This window comes from Lynx canadensis, chromosome B3, assembly GCF_007474595.2.
Source record: "Lynx canadensis isolate LIC74 chromosome B3, mLynCan4.pri.v2, whole genome shotgun sequence".
Taxonomy (NCBI): Eukaryota; Metazoa; Chordata; class Mammalia; order Carnivora; family Felidae; genus Lynx; species Lynx canadensis.
In genome coordinates, this window is record NC_044308.2 from 36,195,485 (window position 1) to 36,213,597 (window position 18,113).

Sequence of the window (18,113 nt, forward strand, 5' to 3'; positions counted from 1 at the left end):
TCCTCCGTTGGAGCATCGACGTGCCAGGTGTATACTTAGCGGCTTCACATATAGTATCCCATTTAATTCCTAACATAAATTCATAGGTAGAGAATTATAGGGCCATTTTATAGATGGGGAAGCTGAGTGAGCCTGTGTCCCTTCCCCTTCCTAGCTCAATCCCATTAGGGCAGGGGGCATGCCAGCAAACAGGCAGAATCTTCCAGAGCAAAAACATTTTTCGCTTTGCAGACATGAACTGCAGCCCAGGGGAAGAACCCAAGTCGCGGGCACATAACATGCAGAGCAGCCTGGGCACTTCCTGGGCTCTGGAGTAAGTGAGAGGGGACACGGCATGAAACGAAGTTGGGAGGCCAGCCTGGGAGAGCAAAGGGGCAAGGGCCTGGCACCTCAAAGTGGCCGCTCCTTCGGATGCAGGAGCTGGAGCAGGCAAACATAAGGAGCAGCAACAGCAGCAGCGCCACTCCGGTCGGGGAGGCGGAGCCACGGACCCAGCCAATGCCGGGCCTCGTGGTGAGCAGCAGTTCCCAAAACCGGAAGGGGCTGGCCCCGGACTGAGCCTGGAGCGCTGGAGACAAGCACAAGACAAGCTGTTCCCTCTCCACCTTTCCCTTGGGGTCCCCACCCTTCCCCATCAGGCACCCACCCAGGCAGAGACCCCTTCTCCACCCACCGGGCATGCAGGGCACACAGGGCTGATAATGAGTGGTTTGTGGGAGGCTCACGGACTCCCGGCCCCCCAGGCGACTCACCGAAGTTCGCAACGTGGGCCACGGTGTGCACAAGGGAGAGCCCAACCACCACCCAGCCCATGAGCTGGTGGAACTGGATGTTCTGGTCCAGCGGCAGGACCTGAGCTAGCCACGTGGCCCGCAGCCAAGTGAGGCAGCGTCTGAGCATCAGCACCTGGCGGGGCAAAGTGGCGGAGAGCCTCAGCTGGCGCGCTCGCGCTCGCTCGCTCTCTCTCTCTCTCTCTCTCCTCTCTTCTCTCTCTCTCTCTCGGCCCCGTTCTCTTTTCCCCGGCAGCCAACTCCCAGCCTCTTTCTGAGCTGTGTTTCCTGCACCGGCCGCTTCCCCATCTCCCCTGTCCCCAAGCCTTCACTGCCCCCCTAGGTCCACAGCTGGGGTGTCCAAAGCAGCGTCTCCAGAGTTGGGGCAGGAACAGAAAATGTTGCAGAATGACTGCTGGTATTACTTTGATCTAAACACAGGAGAAGTACATAAGCTTTTGGTAATATTTAATATCTGTGTGACATGGTGCCTCATTTAGTCTTTACGTCAGACGTCACATGTTATGTCTAGTGCTCAAAGTGTCCTGGAGGAGAAAGACTGGCTTTTCCAAGGGGCTTTTGACAAGGGCTCCCTCCTTGCTCATTTGCTTTCAATGTACGTGTGCCCAGATATGTGGACTTGTAGATTACATTGTCTGATTCTAACAAAGCTAAGTACCTCTCACAGAAAGGACAAGTAGCTTAAAAGATTCCCTGCAGAGAAAGTGCTGATTGAAAGCAATGTTAATAATGCAAGAGCAAGTGACCAAGAAAATAAGTCATGGGTCTCCAACTCCCACACATAGCCAGTTCTGAGGATAAAAATAAAACCCACGGGGCACCTGGGGGCTCAGTCGGTTGAGCATCCGACTCTTGATTTCAGCTCAGGTCATTAGCTCAACTGTTCAGTTGGGTTCGAGTGCCGAGTCGGGCTCTGCACTGGCAGCATAGAGCCTGCTTGGGATTCTCTCTCTTCCTCTCTTTCTGCCCCTCCCCTGCTCACACTCTCTCTCTCAAAATAAACATTAAAAAAAAAAAAACCCACATAAGAAGCTGATATTATCAAGAAGAGTATTTGAACTAAAGCTGTACATCCCTGATCATTAGGGATAACTCTTGCCATATAGTTAGCGTGCCGTAAGTCTAATAGCTAATGATAATAGGGCATGAACATAATTACAAGTAAATGAGCATGAATTGGGTTATTGGAAGGGATTTTTGTTTTAATTGTAGGAGCAGACTCGAAACCACTTGGAGACCTCACTCCCTGGCCCAGATATCATATTCTGACTCATTAGCCTGGCATTCAAGGGCTCTTACAGCGTGCTCTCTGCTTGGAGCCCTGCACAAGAGCCAGCCCCACCTCCTCCAGGGTCCACCATAAGGCTATTGTGAACATCAAACGGAAAGTGCTTAGCCCGGTGACTGTACAGAGTAAGCAAGTGCACAAAAATGCCAGCTGTGTTGGGCACCTGGGTGGCTCAGCCGGTTTGTGAGTTTGCCCCCCCCCCCCGCCCCCTCCGCCCCCTCCCTTAGCGTGTCAGTCTCTGTGCTGACAGCTCAGAGCCTAGAGCCTGCTTCGGATTCTGCGTCTCCATCTCTCTCTGTCCCCTACCCCGCTCATGCTCTCTCTCTCTCCCTCTCGAGAACAAACTTAAAAAAAAATTTTTTTTTAAATAAAGTAAAAACGCCAGCTGTGTTTTACGTGCTGCGTGACTATGGACACGTCACTGCCCCTCTCTGGGCCTCATGTCCACCGCGTATTGCCCCAGCTGACGTCTGAGGTGCCATCCCGCCCTGAGGCACCCCAGGTGTCCACCTGTCGGTCTATAAGGAACCTACATCGTCAGTCCTCCCGCCCGCTTCCCTGCCGTGGGACGGCGGAGTGTTACCACGATGAAGCTGCAGTCGAAGTTGAGGCACTGGCCGCAGCCCTTGGCCACCATGACGCTGGCGCCCAGGGCCCGGTGCGCGCAGGCCGCCAGAGTGAAGAGCAGCACGTGGAGGCCCGCGTAGGCGGCCAGGCAGAGCAGGTGGCTGCGGTGGTTGTGCCAGTAGGCGGAGGTCAGAGGGCGAGGACGGCGACTGCGCGGCCGGGCGGCAGGGGGCGTCAGCCAGTGGGCGGCGCTGTGGGAAAGGGGCTCGGCTCAGGGGGACTCGGCCAGGCGGGCTGCGGCGGGCACCACCGAAGTCGGAACCTAGAGACCCCCCCCCCCCACCCCCCGACCCTTGTAAACCGGCCAAGTCTCTGGAGCCTCGTGGCAAGTGGGGCCGGCTTCCCTTGACACCAGGAAACAGAGAGGTCAAGCGACTGCTCACAGTCACACAGTTAGGTGAAGCCGAGATGGAACTCCCGTCTGTCCGATGCCGCATCCACCATGGCTATTTTCAATACCTCCCTTACTTGCCAATTGGGGGGGGGGGGGAAGGCAATCGAAAAGGATGGAGAATCTGAGACGTGTTGTGGTGAATAACCCACAAGTAAGTTAATACACGAAAAGAATGAATTACAAAACCGGCACTTTTCAGAGCTCGGAGTCAAACTTGGTGTTGTGTACACCACGTCTATTTTATTTCCTCCGCAAGCCCTTACCAATTTAGTACTTCCCTAGTTTATGCATTTGTTTATTGGTATCAATTACATATAAATTAACGGTGCCTGCTCCATCAAGCTGAATAAATGACTGCCTTTGCTAATATTTGTGTGACCCCAGGTAAGTTACTTCAGGTGAGGGTAACTAACTTCCTTTGGGGGCGTTGCTATAAAATGCACTGGTATATTTGTATAAATGCCCAGCCCACAGTAGGTGCTTAATACTGTGAGGCTGATTCTGAAAAGACACTGTAGAAACGGGGGCAAGACCATAGCTGCCCCGCAGTACAAGACCTTTGTGCCCTATGAAAATGAGGGCAAAGGCCGGACTTGGAGGGGCTAGGCAGAATGCAGCAGGGTGGGGTTGGGCGAGGGTGGGGCGGGCTGGGACTAGGCAGGGTGTGGAGTGGTGGGGCTGGGCAGGGTGCGGCGAGGTGGGACTGGAGCATGGTGGGGCTGGGCCTGGGCTGGGAAGGACCGGCCTGGGGCGGGGCGGGGGCGGGGACGGGCAGGACTGGAGAGGGCCACGCGTGGGGGCGGGCCTAAGCAGGCTGGGCTGGATTGCGGTGGAGCGGGGCTGGGCGGGGCTGGAGCTGGTCACCGGTGGGACGAGCCTGGCGGGGTAGGGCGTGGTGGGGCTGGGCCTGGGCGGGGCTGGAGCGCGTCACCGGTAGGACGGGTCTGGGCGGGGTCGGGCGTGGCGTGGCGGGGCCGGAGCGGGGCTAGGGAGCGGCTGGAGTGGGGGTGGGCGGGGCTGGGCGGGGCCAGAGCGGGCTACCGGTTGGGGCGGGCCTAGGCAGGGTAGGCGTGGCGGGGCGGGGCTGAGCGGGCCACCGATGGGGCGGGGCCTAGGTAGGTGTCGGGCGTGGCGGGGCGGGGCTGGGGTGGGCCTGGGGCGGGGCTGGGGTGGGTCTGGGGCGGGGCTGGGGTGGGCCTGGGGGCGGGGCTGGAGCAGGATTGAGCCGGGCTGGCCGGGCTGGGGGGGAGCTGAGGGATCCCCGGGGCCTCGGGCCCCTCTGCGCACCTGAAGGGTAACCCCTACGCGGGCAGTGCCCACGCTGGAGACAGGGCCGCACCTGATGGTCAGGTTTTCCATGACCCCGGGGAAGCGCTGCAGCTCGTTCCGGAGCTCGTCGAAGGTGATGGCGCCGTTGTTGTCCTTGTCGGGCCGACTCGAAGAGCGCCAGCGTCAGCTGGTCCAGCTTCTCGTCTGGCAGCGAGATGGCGCTCTCGCGCATGCACGATTGCAGCACGGTGCGCAGCTCATCCGCGTCCGATGGAGCCGCTGCCTGTCCCAAGTGGGGATGAAGACGAGTTGGGGGCCTGCCCGGGACCCCACTCTGTACCCGCAGACTCCCCTTCCCATACACACACATTGCATCGAGTGGCGAACGTTCCCTAATCGTCCACCTCCAGTTTTCTTGCTTGCTTAATTTGTAAGGATTACTCTGCTTAGAGTATTAATTATCCGGAAGCAAATTGTACGTGGGGGTGGTGGTGAGGGAAAGTTCCCTGTTGCTCTCTCACTTGAAGCAGACCTTTCCTCTTCCATGTTGTCCTGAGAGGCCACAGCTGGGCACTCAAGTCCAGCCACATGACTTTACATGAATATGGGGTGACTGACAGTGTGATGGGAAAAAGAAGCCAAATCTCTCCACCGCGATGAGAATTAGAGGCATATTTTTTTCTGTGTGTATTTCCATTCTTCATGAGCAGCGGGCCCTGTGATTAATGAGTTCTTGGCCTGTTGGGATGTAGACACACTTGAGGTAGCTTTGGATTTCTGCCCCTTACTAACGGCTGGTGGGCTGTAAGTCCTTCTTAGTGAAACTTACTTTGCTCATCTATAAAATGGGGATCATAATTCCTCCCTTTCAGAACTGGTTCAAGGATGATAGATCATTATATAGCACTTACTGCAGTATCTGGAAAAAAGTAGTTGCATATAAATGGAAAGTCTTTACTGGTATTATGAATCGTCAGGAAGACCCAAAGCCAAAGTCTCAAATCACATGCCAGGGCAGAGTCTAAAGTACCCCTCTCCAGTCACACTCCTGTCCTCGGCTTTCCTAGTCAAGAGCCACCATGCAACAGGTTTCTAACCACATCTGGAGCTCCAGTCCCTCCCCTGTCCCCTTCACACCCTGTCATCCATCCAACTTTATTCTCTCCTTGGCTAATTTCAAATCTAGGGTCCTCCTTCATAATTATTTTCAGACACACGTTCTTCTTCCTTGTCCTGCTGTCCTTCTATTCCAATGACCTAAAAATATACCCATCTCTGAGGAATCTAGCCACCTGCTCTCTCCCTTCCTGCACCAGGGCAGCTAATAGGACACTCCCGAAAGAAAAGCACCCAAGAGGGCAGGAAGCTTTATCCCCAGCCAGAGCAAGGCCTTCAACTTGCCCTGCAACCCTCTCCGGCTTCTCTAGTGTGGTCACTTTTCTGCTCTCTGCAAGGACCACTTCTCACCTCCATGGCCATCCAGCCCCTCGCTGATCTCAGAGAAAGTAGAAGCCAACCGGAAGGGAATGCCCTCTAGTTCCTGCCATAAAACTGCAAATCTCCTTTCACCTGCCTGCCCTGCCTTCCTCCCCGCCACTGCCTGTTAGGAGAACGTGAGTGTGCCACTCCTCCCATCACAAACCGACCTCTCCATCTGAGGTCATCGGTAAACCTCAGGAGCGAGCAAAGCTTGATGCTCAGAAAGCAGTCAGTGAGGACTGTCCCATGGAGACTGGGTGGGGTCTGAGGAAGATGTTCAGGAAGTGGGTATGGCCAACTGCCCACATACTAGGGGAAGGGTCAGGATACCCTTGGAACATCATAGAATATGCCCTGGACCCAGAGAGTCAAGACCATTCCATCCTGACTCATGGGATAAAGACAAAGCCATTCTCTCAGAGGGAAGATGATAGCAACAGGATGTTATATATCCTATTGGGGAATGGGGTTCCAGGAATGAGGTCTGGCTAGATTGAGTCAGGTGCAGCGAGGAGCTAGAGAAACCCAATAGGCCCAGAGGGCCCTGCCCAGCAGCAGGCCCGCACCTAGGTGAGCTTTTCAGGGATGCAAATCCAGCCCAGTGACTTCCCTGCTCAACACTCTTCAATGACTCCCCGTTGCTAATTGTACTGAGACTCCAAACCTTGGCCACCGAGGCCCGCACAGTCTGGCTTCCCCAACCATCCCAGTCTCACTGGGTGCCTCTTTCTCACCGCAGTATCCCTTCCTCTGATGATTCCAGGCCTTCAGAGATGCTTGCTGCCACGGAGTTGCCAAAGGTTTAAGTGTATTTTTTTTTCAAGTTTATTTATTTATTTTCGAGAGAGACAGAGAAGACAAGCAGGGGAGGGGCAGAGAGAGAGAGAGAGAGAGAGAGAGAGAGAATCCCAAGCAGGCGCCTCAGAGTTGCCAAAGATTTAAAGCAGGATGTTCATGGGGGCGGCTCAGTCGGTTGAGCATCTGATGCTTGATTTTGGCTTCAGGTCATGATCTCACAGTTTAAGTTTGAGTCCCACATCTGTCTCTGAGCTGACAGCATGGAGCCTGCTTGGGATTCTCTCTCTTCCCCTCTCTCTCTGCCCCTTCCCTGCTGGTGTTCTCTCTCTCTCTCAAAAATAAATAAATAAATATTTTTAACAAAAGTGGCGGGAAGGGGGAGACAAATTGTCCATTTTGGTAATGGAGTTTGAGTAAAACAGTAACACATAATGGCTGACACTATGAAGGGTGTATCCTGTGCTGGGCACTGTTCTGAGTTTACACAGTTTAACTAATTTAATCCTATCAACCTCATGAGTACATACTGTTATTATAACCATTATTCTCATGTGATAGGTAAAAAAAAACCTGAAGCACAAAGAAGTTAAGTATCTTGCCCAAGGCTCACCATAATAATAATTATTTTTTAATGTTTATTTATGTTTTGAGAGAGAGAGAGATCAGCGTGAGCAGGGGAGGGGCAGAAGAGAGGGGGACAGAGGAATTGAAGCAGGCTCCGTGCGACAGTAGAGAACCTGTTGTGGCGTCTGAACCCATGAACCGTGAGATCATGACCTGAGCCAAGGTCGAATGCTTAACCGACTGAGCCACCCAGGTGCCCCCACCATGATTATTAATAAGCGATGGAGCTGATTTTGAACTTAGGCAGCCTGACCTCTGAGTCAGAGATCTTAACTCCTAGACTCTGCTGCATGGGACCCCAGGATCAATATATACATACAGTGGAATATGATGTGGCCACAGGAAGTAATGCTGTAACCACACTAAGTTACCACTTAGTAGCCAGGGTGGCTACAATTAGAAAAACAACAACAACAACAACAACAACAGAATGTAACGTGTGGGCAAGATGTGAACAAACTGGAGCCCTCGTGCATGGCTGGTGGGAACGTCATGCGTTACAACCTCTGTGGAAGACTACGGCGTTCCTCAAAGACTAAAATAGAACTACCATCTCATCCAGCAATTCTACTTCTGGGTCTATGCCCAAAAGGATGGAAAGCAGGGTCTCGAAGACCTATACCTGTATTCATAAGAGCATCACTCACAATAGTCGAGAGGTGGAAGAAACCCAAGGGTCCGCTGATGGATGTATAAACAAAACATGGTCTATCCATACAATGAAATATTGTCCAGCCTTAAAAAAGAATTAAGTCCTGTCACATAGTACAACATGGGTGAACCTTGAAGACATTATGCCTAGTGACATAAGCCAGTCACAGAAGGGCAAGTATTCTATGATTCCACTCATATGAAATACCCTAGAATAGTCAAATTCTTACAGACAGACAGTAAAAGTGGTTGCCAGGAGCTGGGGAGGGAGGAATAGAAGCTAGTGAGTGTTTAATGGGTATAGAGTTTGGGATGATGAAAAAGTTGTGAAGATGGGTGGTGGTAATGATCGTTCAACAAGGTGAATGCACTTAATGCTGTTGACCTGACATTTAAAAAATGGTGAAAGTGGGGGGTGCCTGGGTGGCTCAGTCAGTTAAGCGTCAGACTTGGGCTCAGGTCATGATTTCACAGATCGTGGGTTCAAGCCCCGCGTTTGGGCTATGTGCTGACAGCTGGGAGCCTGGAGCCTGCTTTGGATTCTGTGTCTCTCTCTCTGCCCCTCCCCCCTTGCACTCTGTCGCTCTCTCTCTCTCTCTCTCTCTCTCAAAAATAAATAAAAACATTTTTTTAAATGGTGAAAGTGGTAAATTTAATGTATACATATTCTGCTACAGTAAAAATGATGTTACAAAGCAATACAGTCTTGCATAAACAAGTGTTTATATTGTTTAGTAAGAAAAGGCAGTATGCATAGTATAATCCCATTTTTTAATTTAAAAATGTGTGTGTGTGTGTGTGTGTGTGTGTGTGTGTGTGTGTGAGTGAAAGAGATCAAGTAGAAAGCAGTAGAGAAAAATGTTATGGGTGATTTTTGCTTTCTTCTTAAAACCATTCTGTATCATCTAAAATGTTCACAGTGGACTTAACGTTCTTATTATAATATGGAAAAAGCAATAAAGCAATTTCTTTTTTCAAACATGGAAAAGAACAAAAGAAAGTTCTGGATTCTGGTGAGTTGAATCAAAGGCATTGGTCTCCTGGGCTAGAATGGCCCCTTCTCGCCACCTTCCACAAAAGGGAGGCAGAGATCAGACAGAGAGACGGGTCGGGGTCACGCCGAGGGAGACAGCCATCAGCCTGGCCTGGAGAAAACAATCCTGTTCTGCCCCAGAGACGCTGAGATGGGTCGATTCCTTTTGTCCCCTCCCACTGAGGCCACCCCCGCCCCCTAAGAGCCCTTACCGTCAACGTCGTACACCTGGAAGAGGAATTTGAGTTTGTCCATGGGGTTGCCGTGGATGAGCAGGGTCAGCGCCTCCAGCAGCTCCTGGAGCGTGATGGTGCCACTTCCATCGGAGTCAAACAGGGCGAAGAATCTCTCGGCAAAGAAGGACTGTGGTCAGAGAAGGACGGGAAAAGGCACAGCGTGGACTCGGAGCCTGCGCTTGAAGTCGCGCGGTGTGCGCAGCGCGCATGCGCCTTGGGGTGGTGGGATTCCGGCAGGACTCCGTCCGGTGCGTGGGGTGTGATCGCAGGGTGTGATCTGTCCGCTTGGCCACACTAGGGGGCGGTTGTCCATGGCCCATCCTGCCTGCCTAGAGCAAGTTCGGACTCCCGGTGGAAGAACTATTCAGATCCCTGCAGGGAGGACGGACTTGTGTCTGGGCCTCAGGCCCTCTGCCGGCACGGCAGCCTGGTCATTTGTATGGACTGTCTCCTACCTGCCATCGCCCCCATCAGCCTTGCAGTTCAGACCCCTCAACCTGCAAAAAGGGTCAGACAGAAGGTCCCCTTGCAGGCTCCTCCCAGGTCCTGTCTCATCCCCTTGGATGTGAACACGAGGGATGAGTGAACCAGGACGGTCTTTGGAGGATGGTGCTTGAACACCTGTATCTCGCCTGTACTAACTGTTTAAGCTGCCGGTAGCCTACACTTCAGGCTTGTTCTTAAGCGCCAATTCACTTCATTCATTCATTCATTCATTCATTCGGCAGCCATGTCCCGCACAGCTCCTGCCTGCCGGGCCTGGTGATAGACACTCAACACAGAAATTAAGACACGCTGGGTCAGAGCCCCAGATATACAAGCGCAGACGCTCCCCTCGGGCAGGGGGAGGGGTTCGTAGGGTTCAGGTCTCACCCTAAGGGACCGTGAGGAGTTTACAAGCGCCAAGTGGGGGCCAAAGTTGGCTGTAGACAGTCAGCCCTGCCTTGGCTCTCCTCTTTCTTCCCTAGATCACTGGGTAAGACCTTAATCAGTCTCCACCATCTTGAATGGTCTTTATCTTAAGGTATTTGCAGCCTCCTGTGAGAGTGTAATGTTCTGCCAGGCAGGTCTTTTTTTTCCTTCCCCATGTTCATATATAGAAGGAGGCATGGCATTTAGAGCTCTTAGCAGCATCCCTGCCACAGCAAGTGAGGGGCCCTCTGGTCCAAACGGGGACATGTAGATGGTCCCGGCCCACCCCTATCAAGGACACAGGCCACCACCAGATGCAAGCCCACAAAACAGGTGGGGAGAGGTTGACATTTGTCGGTTTCACTCCCCCGTCTCTCTGTGGATGTCTCCCCAGTCTGCCCGGCATGCAGGACTGTTCCAGGGATGGGCAGAGACCCTATCAAATGGAGGAGGACAGGGGACAGTGTGGAGTCTCACGGATACAAACCATTGAAAAACGTTATTTCTTGGAAGGAGGCTTACTACATGATAGCATCAACTCTGCCCGTGAGGCCGGTGGAAAATATGAGGCCAAAATACTTCTTAAGATTTGGCAAGCTGTTGATACCCAATTTCACATGTTGTCTTTGAAGACCCCAGGAGGCCATGGACTACCAAAGGGACGGGACGAGCATCGGTAGCAGAGACAGAAACGTCCTCCGATCCTGCTTAGAGGTGGGGCCTTGAGCCACGAGGACGCCTGGGAGCGATCTTTTCCCTCCTTGTGACGTACTGTGTCCCTGAGAGCAGAATGGCTCTTCCCTTATGAACGCGGGGCCCTACTTCGGGAGCGGACACTTGCCTCTTTCACATTCAAGGCTGTTTTGAATTCTTGCAGGTTGATCTCCCGGCTTCTCCCGCAATGGTCTCAAAACTGGTGTGTCACCCACTGAAGCCACTTGGCGTCCTCCTCGGCACTCATGGTGCTTGAGACAAAGGAGACAGGTTTATGGGCTTGGGGTGGCCAAGGGCTCCGGGTGGTTCCAGGCCCTGTGCCTTCTTTCTAACGAGGGCCTCGGGCCTTCCATGGGCTAGATCAGCCTCCCCAGGACTGCTGAGTCCCTGTCTCTCCCTTCCATCTGGCATCAGCCAGCCTGGGCTCGTGTCTCCTTAGGTTTCGGAATGATAGGGTCCCAGTGAGATGGAGTCCAGATTGTGGGCATAAGGTCAGAGAGTGGCACACTCTGGGAATGCCATTAACATGGTGACAATCCTCCCCCACCTCACATTTACACAGCTCTTTAGTGTTTTCCAAATACCTCCCACCCACCACTTCATTTGGTCTCTGTCACCATCTGGTGGGTCACGACATTTTATAAGGAGGAAATAGATTCCGAGCAGTTGAGTACTTAGCAAAATTTATTCAGCCAGTGAGAGAGGGGTGGGGGGGAAGTGAGCGCTCAAATCCAAGGCTGGCGTGTTTTCCATCATGCCCCAGAGCCTCCACCCTTTGCTTGAATATTTCTAGTACACGCCATGCCGGGACTCAGGCCTCGGGTCTTGACTCTCTGGGTCCAGGGCATATTCTATGATGTTCCCTAGGGTATCAGTGGGCAGACACCCTCCCAGATGAGCTAGCTATACAATGACCTGAACAGAGGTTAGTGATAAATGAGGACACCACTTTCTGTGGCATCAGAATCCGACAAACCAGAATTGAGACTGTGACTGAGGATATATAACATCCTGTTGCTATCAACCTCCCTCTGAGAGAATGGCTTTGTCTGTATACCCATGAGTTCAATATAACCTTAAATGATTTAGCTACAATTGATCCTCATTATTTGCAGATTCCGTATTTGTGAATTTGCCTATCTGTTACACTTTACCTGTGACCCCTAAATCAATGCTTGTGGCATTTTTGCAGACATTGTGGACTTGAGCAGAACAGTGATAAACTTGAGCTGCCCAATGTACACGTTCCCAGCTGGGGTTGAACAAAGTGATGCTCTGCCTTCTTGTTTCTTGTTTCAGCTCTCATATTATGAACAAGTGTCCTTCTCATGATCTACTGAGTGCTGCAAGAGTTGAATTTTTGTGCTTTTTGTTGGTGATCTTGCTTTGTGTGTGTGTGTGTGTGTGTGTGTGGTTTTTTTTTTTTTTTTTTTTTTTGAGAGAGAGAGGTCTCAAGTGAGCAAGGGCTGGAGAGAGAGAGACAGGGACAGACAGAGAGAGAGAAGTGGGGCTCACCCAACGTGGGGATTGTATTCACCAGAAGCAGGGTTCGTGCTCACCTGAAGCGTGGGCTCAAGTTCACCTGATGTCAGACTTGAACTCACAAACCGTGAGATCATGACCTGAGCGAAGTCAGATGCTTAACTCGCTAAGCCACCCAGGTGCCCCATTTTTTTCATTCTTAAAAAAAATTGGGGGGACGCGTGGGTGGCTCAGTCGGTTGAGCATCTGACTTTAGCTCAGGTCATGATCTCCCAGTTTGTGAGTTCAAGCTCCGTGTCGGGCTCTGTGCTGACCACTCAGAGCCTGGAGCCTGCTTTGGATTCTGTGTCTCATCTCTCTCTGCCCCTCACCCACTTGTGCTCTATCTCTCAAAATAAATAAATGTACAAAAAAATTAAAAAAACATTTTTTTTTTGGATGCCTGGGTGGCTCAGCCGATTAAGTGTCTGACTTTGGCTCAAGTAATTATCTCAAGGTTCATGGATTCGAGCCCTGCATCGGGCTCTGGGCTGACAGCTCAGAGCCTGGAACCTGCTTCGTGATTCTGTGTCTCCCTCTGTCTCTCTGCCCCTCCCCTATTCGTGCTCTCCCTCTCTCTCAAAATAAATAAATAAAAATTAAAAATAATAATAATAAAAAACAATTTTTAGGGGCGCCTGGATGGCTCAGTCAGTAGTGTCTGACTTTCGGCTCAGGTTATGATCTCACGGTTTGTGGGTGCGACCCAGAGTGGGGCTCTGTGATGACAGCTTGGAGCCTGAAGCCTGCTTCAGATTCTGTGTCTCTCTTTCTCTGCTCTGCCCCCTACTCTGCTTGTGCATGCGCACTCTCTCTCTCAAAAATAAATGAACATAAAAAATTCTTAAATTTTTTTTTTCTTACAGGGGACACACAATGTTACATTAGTTTTCAGGTGTATAATGTATCTCTACATGCTATGCTGTGCTCACAGCGAGTGTTAACTACCATCTGTCACCATGTAACATGATTACAATGTCATTGAATACATTCCCTGAGTTGCACCAGGGATTTTGCTCTTTAAAATGGCCCCAAGAGTGATGCTGAAATGCTGGCTAGCACTCTTCAGCACAAAAAGGCTGTGATATGCCTTATGGAAAAAATATGTGTATTAGGTAAGCTTTGTTCAGACATGAGTTTTAGCACTGTGGACTGTGAGTTCTACATTAACAAATCAACAACTTATATTCTTTTTTTTTTTTTTTTTACATTTTTATTTTTGAGAGAGAGTGAGCACAAATGGGGAGGGGCAGAGCGAAAGGAAGACACAGAATCTGAAGCAGGCTTCAGGCTCTGAGCTGTCAGCACTGAGCTGGACGTGGGGCTCAAACTCACAAACCGTGAGATCATGACCTCAGCCGAAGTTGGATGCTTAACCGACTGAGCCACTCAGGCGCCCCTCAACAACTTACATTCTTAAAGGAGGCTTTAACCACAAGCACACATAAAACAGGGTTATATATTGAGGGGTGCCTGGCTGGCTCAGTTGGTAGAGTGTATGACTTTTTTTTTTCTAAGTTTTATTTATTTATTTTTTGAGAGAGAGAGAGAGAGAGAGCAGGGGAGGGGCAGAGAGAGAGGGGGGCAGAGGATCTGAAGCAGACTCCAGGCTCTGAGCTGTCAGCACAGAGCCTGACACGGGGCTTGAACCCACGAATCATGTCCCATGTGGGGCTCAAACTCACGAACCATGAGATCATGATCTGAGCCGAAGTCAGACACTTAACCGACTGAGCTACCCAGGCACCCTGGAGTGTGTGACTCTTGATCTGGGGGTCATGAGTTTGAGCTCCACATTGGGTGTAGAGATTATAAATAAGTAAACTTAAAAAAAAAAAAAAAACCCAAGGCTATACATTGATTTTTTGACAAAAACGTTGCACCCAGATGTTAGCAAGGACTTAACCCTGTATTTTCCCTAGGAGCAATGGCTCAGAATTCCCTAATTCATTGTTTTCAATGACTTTATAGGACACAACTGCCATGAATAATGAGAATCAACTGTATTTATATATTAAATTTAAAAATTGGTGCGCCTGGGTGGCTCAGTCGGTTGAGCGTCCGACTTCAGCTCAGGTCACGATCTCGCAGTCCGTGAGTTCGAGCCCCGCGTCGGGCTCTGGGCTGATGCCTCAGAGCCTGGAGCCTGCTTCCATTCTGTCTCTCCCCCTCTCTCTGCCCCTCCCCTGTTCATGCTCTGTCTCTCTCTGTCTCAAAAATAAATAAAACGTTAAAAAAAATTAAAAAAAATAAAAATAAAAATAAACAAGCTAACTTTCACTTAAGGAACTGGGAAAAAAATAAAATACACACACAATAAATAGGATTGACTATTAAGTAGAAAGTCTGAAATTCAGGAACTAGAAAACTGAATAAAGTCAAAATAATAAATTTATTTTGATTAGGGCAATGATTTCACAGATGTATCCCTATGCTAAAAGCTCATCAAACTGTTAGCTTTAACTATGCAGTTCGGTTTTTGTCAATTACGCTTCAACTCAGTGAGAAAAGAAGTTGGGTCTTGGAAAAGCCTGAATAGAAAAACACGATTAAAGAAAAAAAAGTGAAAGAAATACATTAATATTGAGAAGGGCAATAAAAATGGAGGTGCTACAGAAATGGAAGAGTATTGTGTGTAGATTTTTGGTGAATTCAGGGAAATGAATCGATTTCAAGAAGTAACAACCTGAACAGACCAAAAATCATTCAAGAACGGAGAAAGGCAGTGAAATGTTAACCCTTTACAATAATATCAGGCCCCGCTTGTTGTTACAGCTGAGTCCTATCCAATCTTCAAAGAATAAGTCCAATGCCAAGTCATCTCAGACGGTAAAAAATAATGGTGAGACTCCCAATTTACTTTACAAAGCCACCATTACCCAATCCCGATGAAGATAGCATACAAAAAAAGCAAGCAAGCAAGCAAGATAGATGGATAGAAAATTCTAGACAAATGTAACTTGTAGAGATGCAAAACTCCAACTAAAATACAACCAAGCTAAACCCTGGGGTTTACTTAAAAAATAATAGGGGCGCCTGGGTGGCTCAGTCCGTTGAGCGTCCAACTTCAGCTCAGGTCATGACCTCACAGTTCGTAGGTTCGAGCCCCATTTCGGGCTCTGTGCTGACAGCTCAGAGCCTGGAGCCTGATTCAGTTTCTATATCTTCCTCTCTCTCTCTCTGCCCCTCCCCTTCTCACACTCTGTCAATCTCTCTCTCAAAAAAATAAACATTAAAAAAAAATTTTTAAAAATAATCCACCTTTATCACGAAGGACTTTTCCCAGAAATACAAGGATAGTTCACTGTTAAGTAATCTATGAAGTGCCCTCTGCTGGCCAGTAGTGCAGTATGGGAGGAGTAGTGATTCCCAAACTGTGATACATGCCTGTCAGAAACAGGGAGGGCTTTGCTAAGATGCCCATTCTGACTCCCCAACTTTGGCGCGGAGGGGCTGGGAATCCGCACATGTAACCAAGCACCCTGGAAGTTTGCGACCCACAGTGAGTGGTCTAGGCTCACACCTGGAGAATTGCTGCCCTGAGGGTTAAAGCCCCACTTACTTCACCTCTCGGGACCTAGAGGAAGCCATTCCACAAAGCAGAGAGAATTCTGGAAAACAGGCTGCCTTGCATGCAGGTGCTAACTCAGGGAGGGTGGGGATGGGTTTCTGATGTTCAGCACCCCCTTCTCAGAAATGAGTGTTTCGGGCCTGCAGAATGAGAAGAAATTCTGGGAGGCTGGTGGAGAAGAGGCTGGAACAGCTGGCAGGAAGGAAGGAGGGAGGGCATGGGGGAGAAAAGAAGGAGACAGAAGTCCTCGACAACGAGCGAGGAATCCAGATTTCACAGCTCCAGGGGAACAGTATGCTCACCAGAGGCCAGAATTTTCCTCAGGAGACCAGGATTTTGGGTCCGGGCTTGCTTGGCCCTAACTGAATAATAACTGGCCCCATGCACTCTAGTTTCCTCATCTGTAAAATGTGACAAGCATTCTTCCAACAGGAGCTGCCGGGATCACACGAGGTGCCATTTGGGAAAGTGCAACTGGCAAACACTGTACAAATGCCAGATATTGTCGTTAGTCTGACAATGTCGATGCCTGATTTTGCAGATGTGAAAACAGGCCCAGAGAGGTCTGGTGACTTGCCCAAGATTGCACAGCTTGCTAGTGACCAGGCAAGACCAGGCTCGGGTCTCCTCACTTCTGTCCCGGGCAGACGGTCATCCTTTGTAGCTCACCCCATCTCCAAAGGCAAAAGAACCCTTGCCTTTCCCTTATCGCTGGCATGGAAAGCTAGACAAATGAGCCACTTACCCTCTGCAACTTTCAAGGTCTGGTTGGGCTGGGTCTCCTGGTGTGCTCATCCTTTCTCCTGTTTTCTAGACCACAGGTCCCAGAGAGGCTGTGGTCTGTATGGCAGCCTGCATCGAGGAACCCACAGTTCACTTCTCTCCAGCTCCTCCTCTTCCTGAGTCTTCTAAAGCCCTGCTCACACCCACAGCCCCTCGGTCACCCACGTGCTGGCCACTGGCCAACTTGCTCCTGAGAAATTCCAACAAGGAGCCTATTGCGAGGGTGGGGCAAGGATTTATCTGGAAAGATGTTGGCTGTCTTCCATCTGGCCCGATATCTTGCATTTCCCCTCCCTCAAGGAGATCAGTAGGTAGGAGATCTAGAAATGCACCATGCAATAATAATAATAATAATAATAATAATAATAATAATAAATCACCAATAAGTCAGAGTAGGCTCTGCTCAACACCTAAGGAGCCAACTGAGACTTCATTGATCCCAATAGCATTGATTACCAACAGAAATGTTGAAGTACTCACTCTGAGCCATGCAGTGTGCTAAGGACTATATACATAGCATTCAGGTAAATATATAACACAGTCCTGTCTGGTGGGCATTATCATCATTAAGCCACTGAAGAGGAAAGTGGGGCTCTGAGATGTGAAATAACATGTCCAGATGGCGTGGCAGGCAGGCATTCAACCATGGTAGGCTAACTCCGGAGACTGTGTTTTTATTTTAATGTTTATGTATTTTTGAGGGAGGGGAGGGGGAGAGGGGCAGAGAGACAGAGACACAGAATCCGAACCAGGCTCCAGGCTCTGAGCGGTCAGCACAGAGCCCAACACAGGGCTCCAACTCTCGAGCCGTGAGATCGTGGACCTGAGCCGAGGTCGGAAGCTGAACCTTCTGAGCCCCCCAGGCGCCCGTGGAGACTGTATTTAACTACCCAGGGAGCAAAGCTCAGTCCCAAAGTACTGAGTAAAAACTATTGGAACAGTCCTGTGAAGAGGTTGCCAGTTCAAGGGACCTGGGGAGGGAGGGAGGTCTGTGAGCTCTATTTGCTAAAAACCTAAGAGAGATTATACAAACACAAAGCCATGCTGCCACTAAAATTTGAAGTGCTTTTTACTTTTTGTCCTGCCTGGCAAGAGATCAGCTGAGGCTGAACATCTGTGGCAGATTAGGACCCCTGACTGGTGATTTAGAGGTCTCTGGTTAATTTCCAAATGAGGGCAATAATAATTGTTTAGTTTATTTATTGTGAGAGACAAAGAGCAGGAGAGGGGCAGAGAGAGAAAGGGGAGGGAGAATCCCCATCAGGCTCTGCGTTGGCAGTGGACGCTCGGCTAGAACTCACGAACTAGGAGATCATGAGGGGGAAATCAAGAGGCGGACACTTAACCAACTGAGCCACCTAGGTGCCCCAAGGAACGTGTAGTTTACGTTAAATCTCCTTACAGCTTGCAGCCCACTGATAG

The 18,113-nt window shown here is 50.2% G+C and overlaps 1 protein-coding gene across 1 annotated transcript in view; it reads right to left on the reverse strand.

Annotated features, from left to right (window-relative positions):
* Positions 1-16,786, reverse strand: part of NOX5 (NADPH oxidase 5) — a 35,408-nt gene extending 18,622 nt beyond the window's left edge. Inside the window, 8 exon segments of the mRNA XM_030317832.1 lie at positions 390-568; positions 753-906; positions 2,663-2,897; positions 4,440-4,528; positions 4,530-4,652; positions 9,144-9,317; positions 10,944-11,067; positions 16,654-16,786. Coding sequence (XP_030173692.1) covers positions 390-568; positions 753-906; positions 2,663-2,897; positions 4,440-4,528; positions 4,530-4,652; positions 9,144-9,317; positions 10,944-11,067; positions 16,654-16,703 — 1,128 coding nt within the window. The 5' untranslated portion in view covers positions 16,704-16,786.
* Between the last annotated feature and the right edge of the window lie 1,327 nt (positions 16,787-18,113).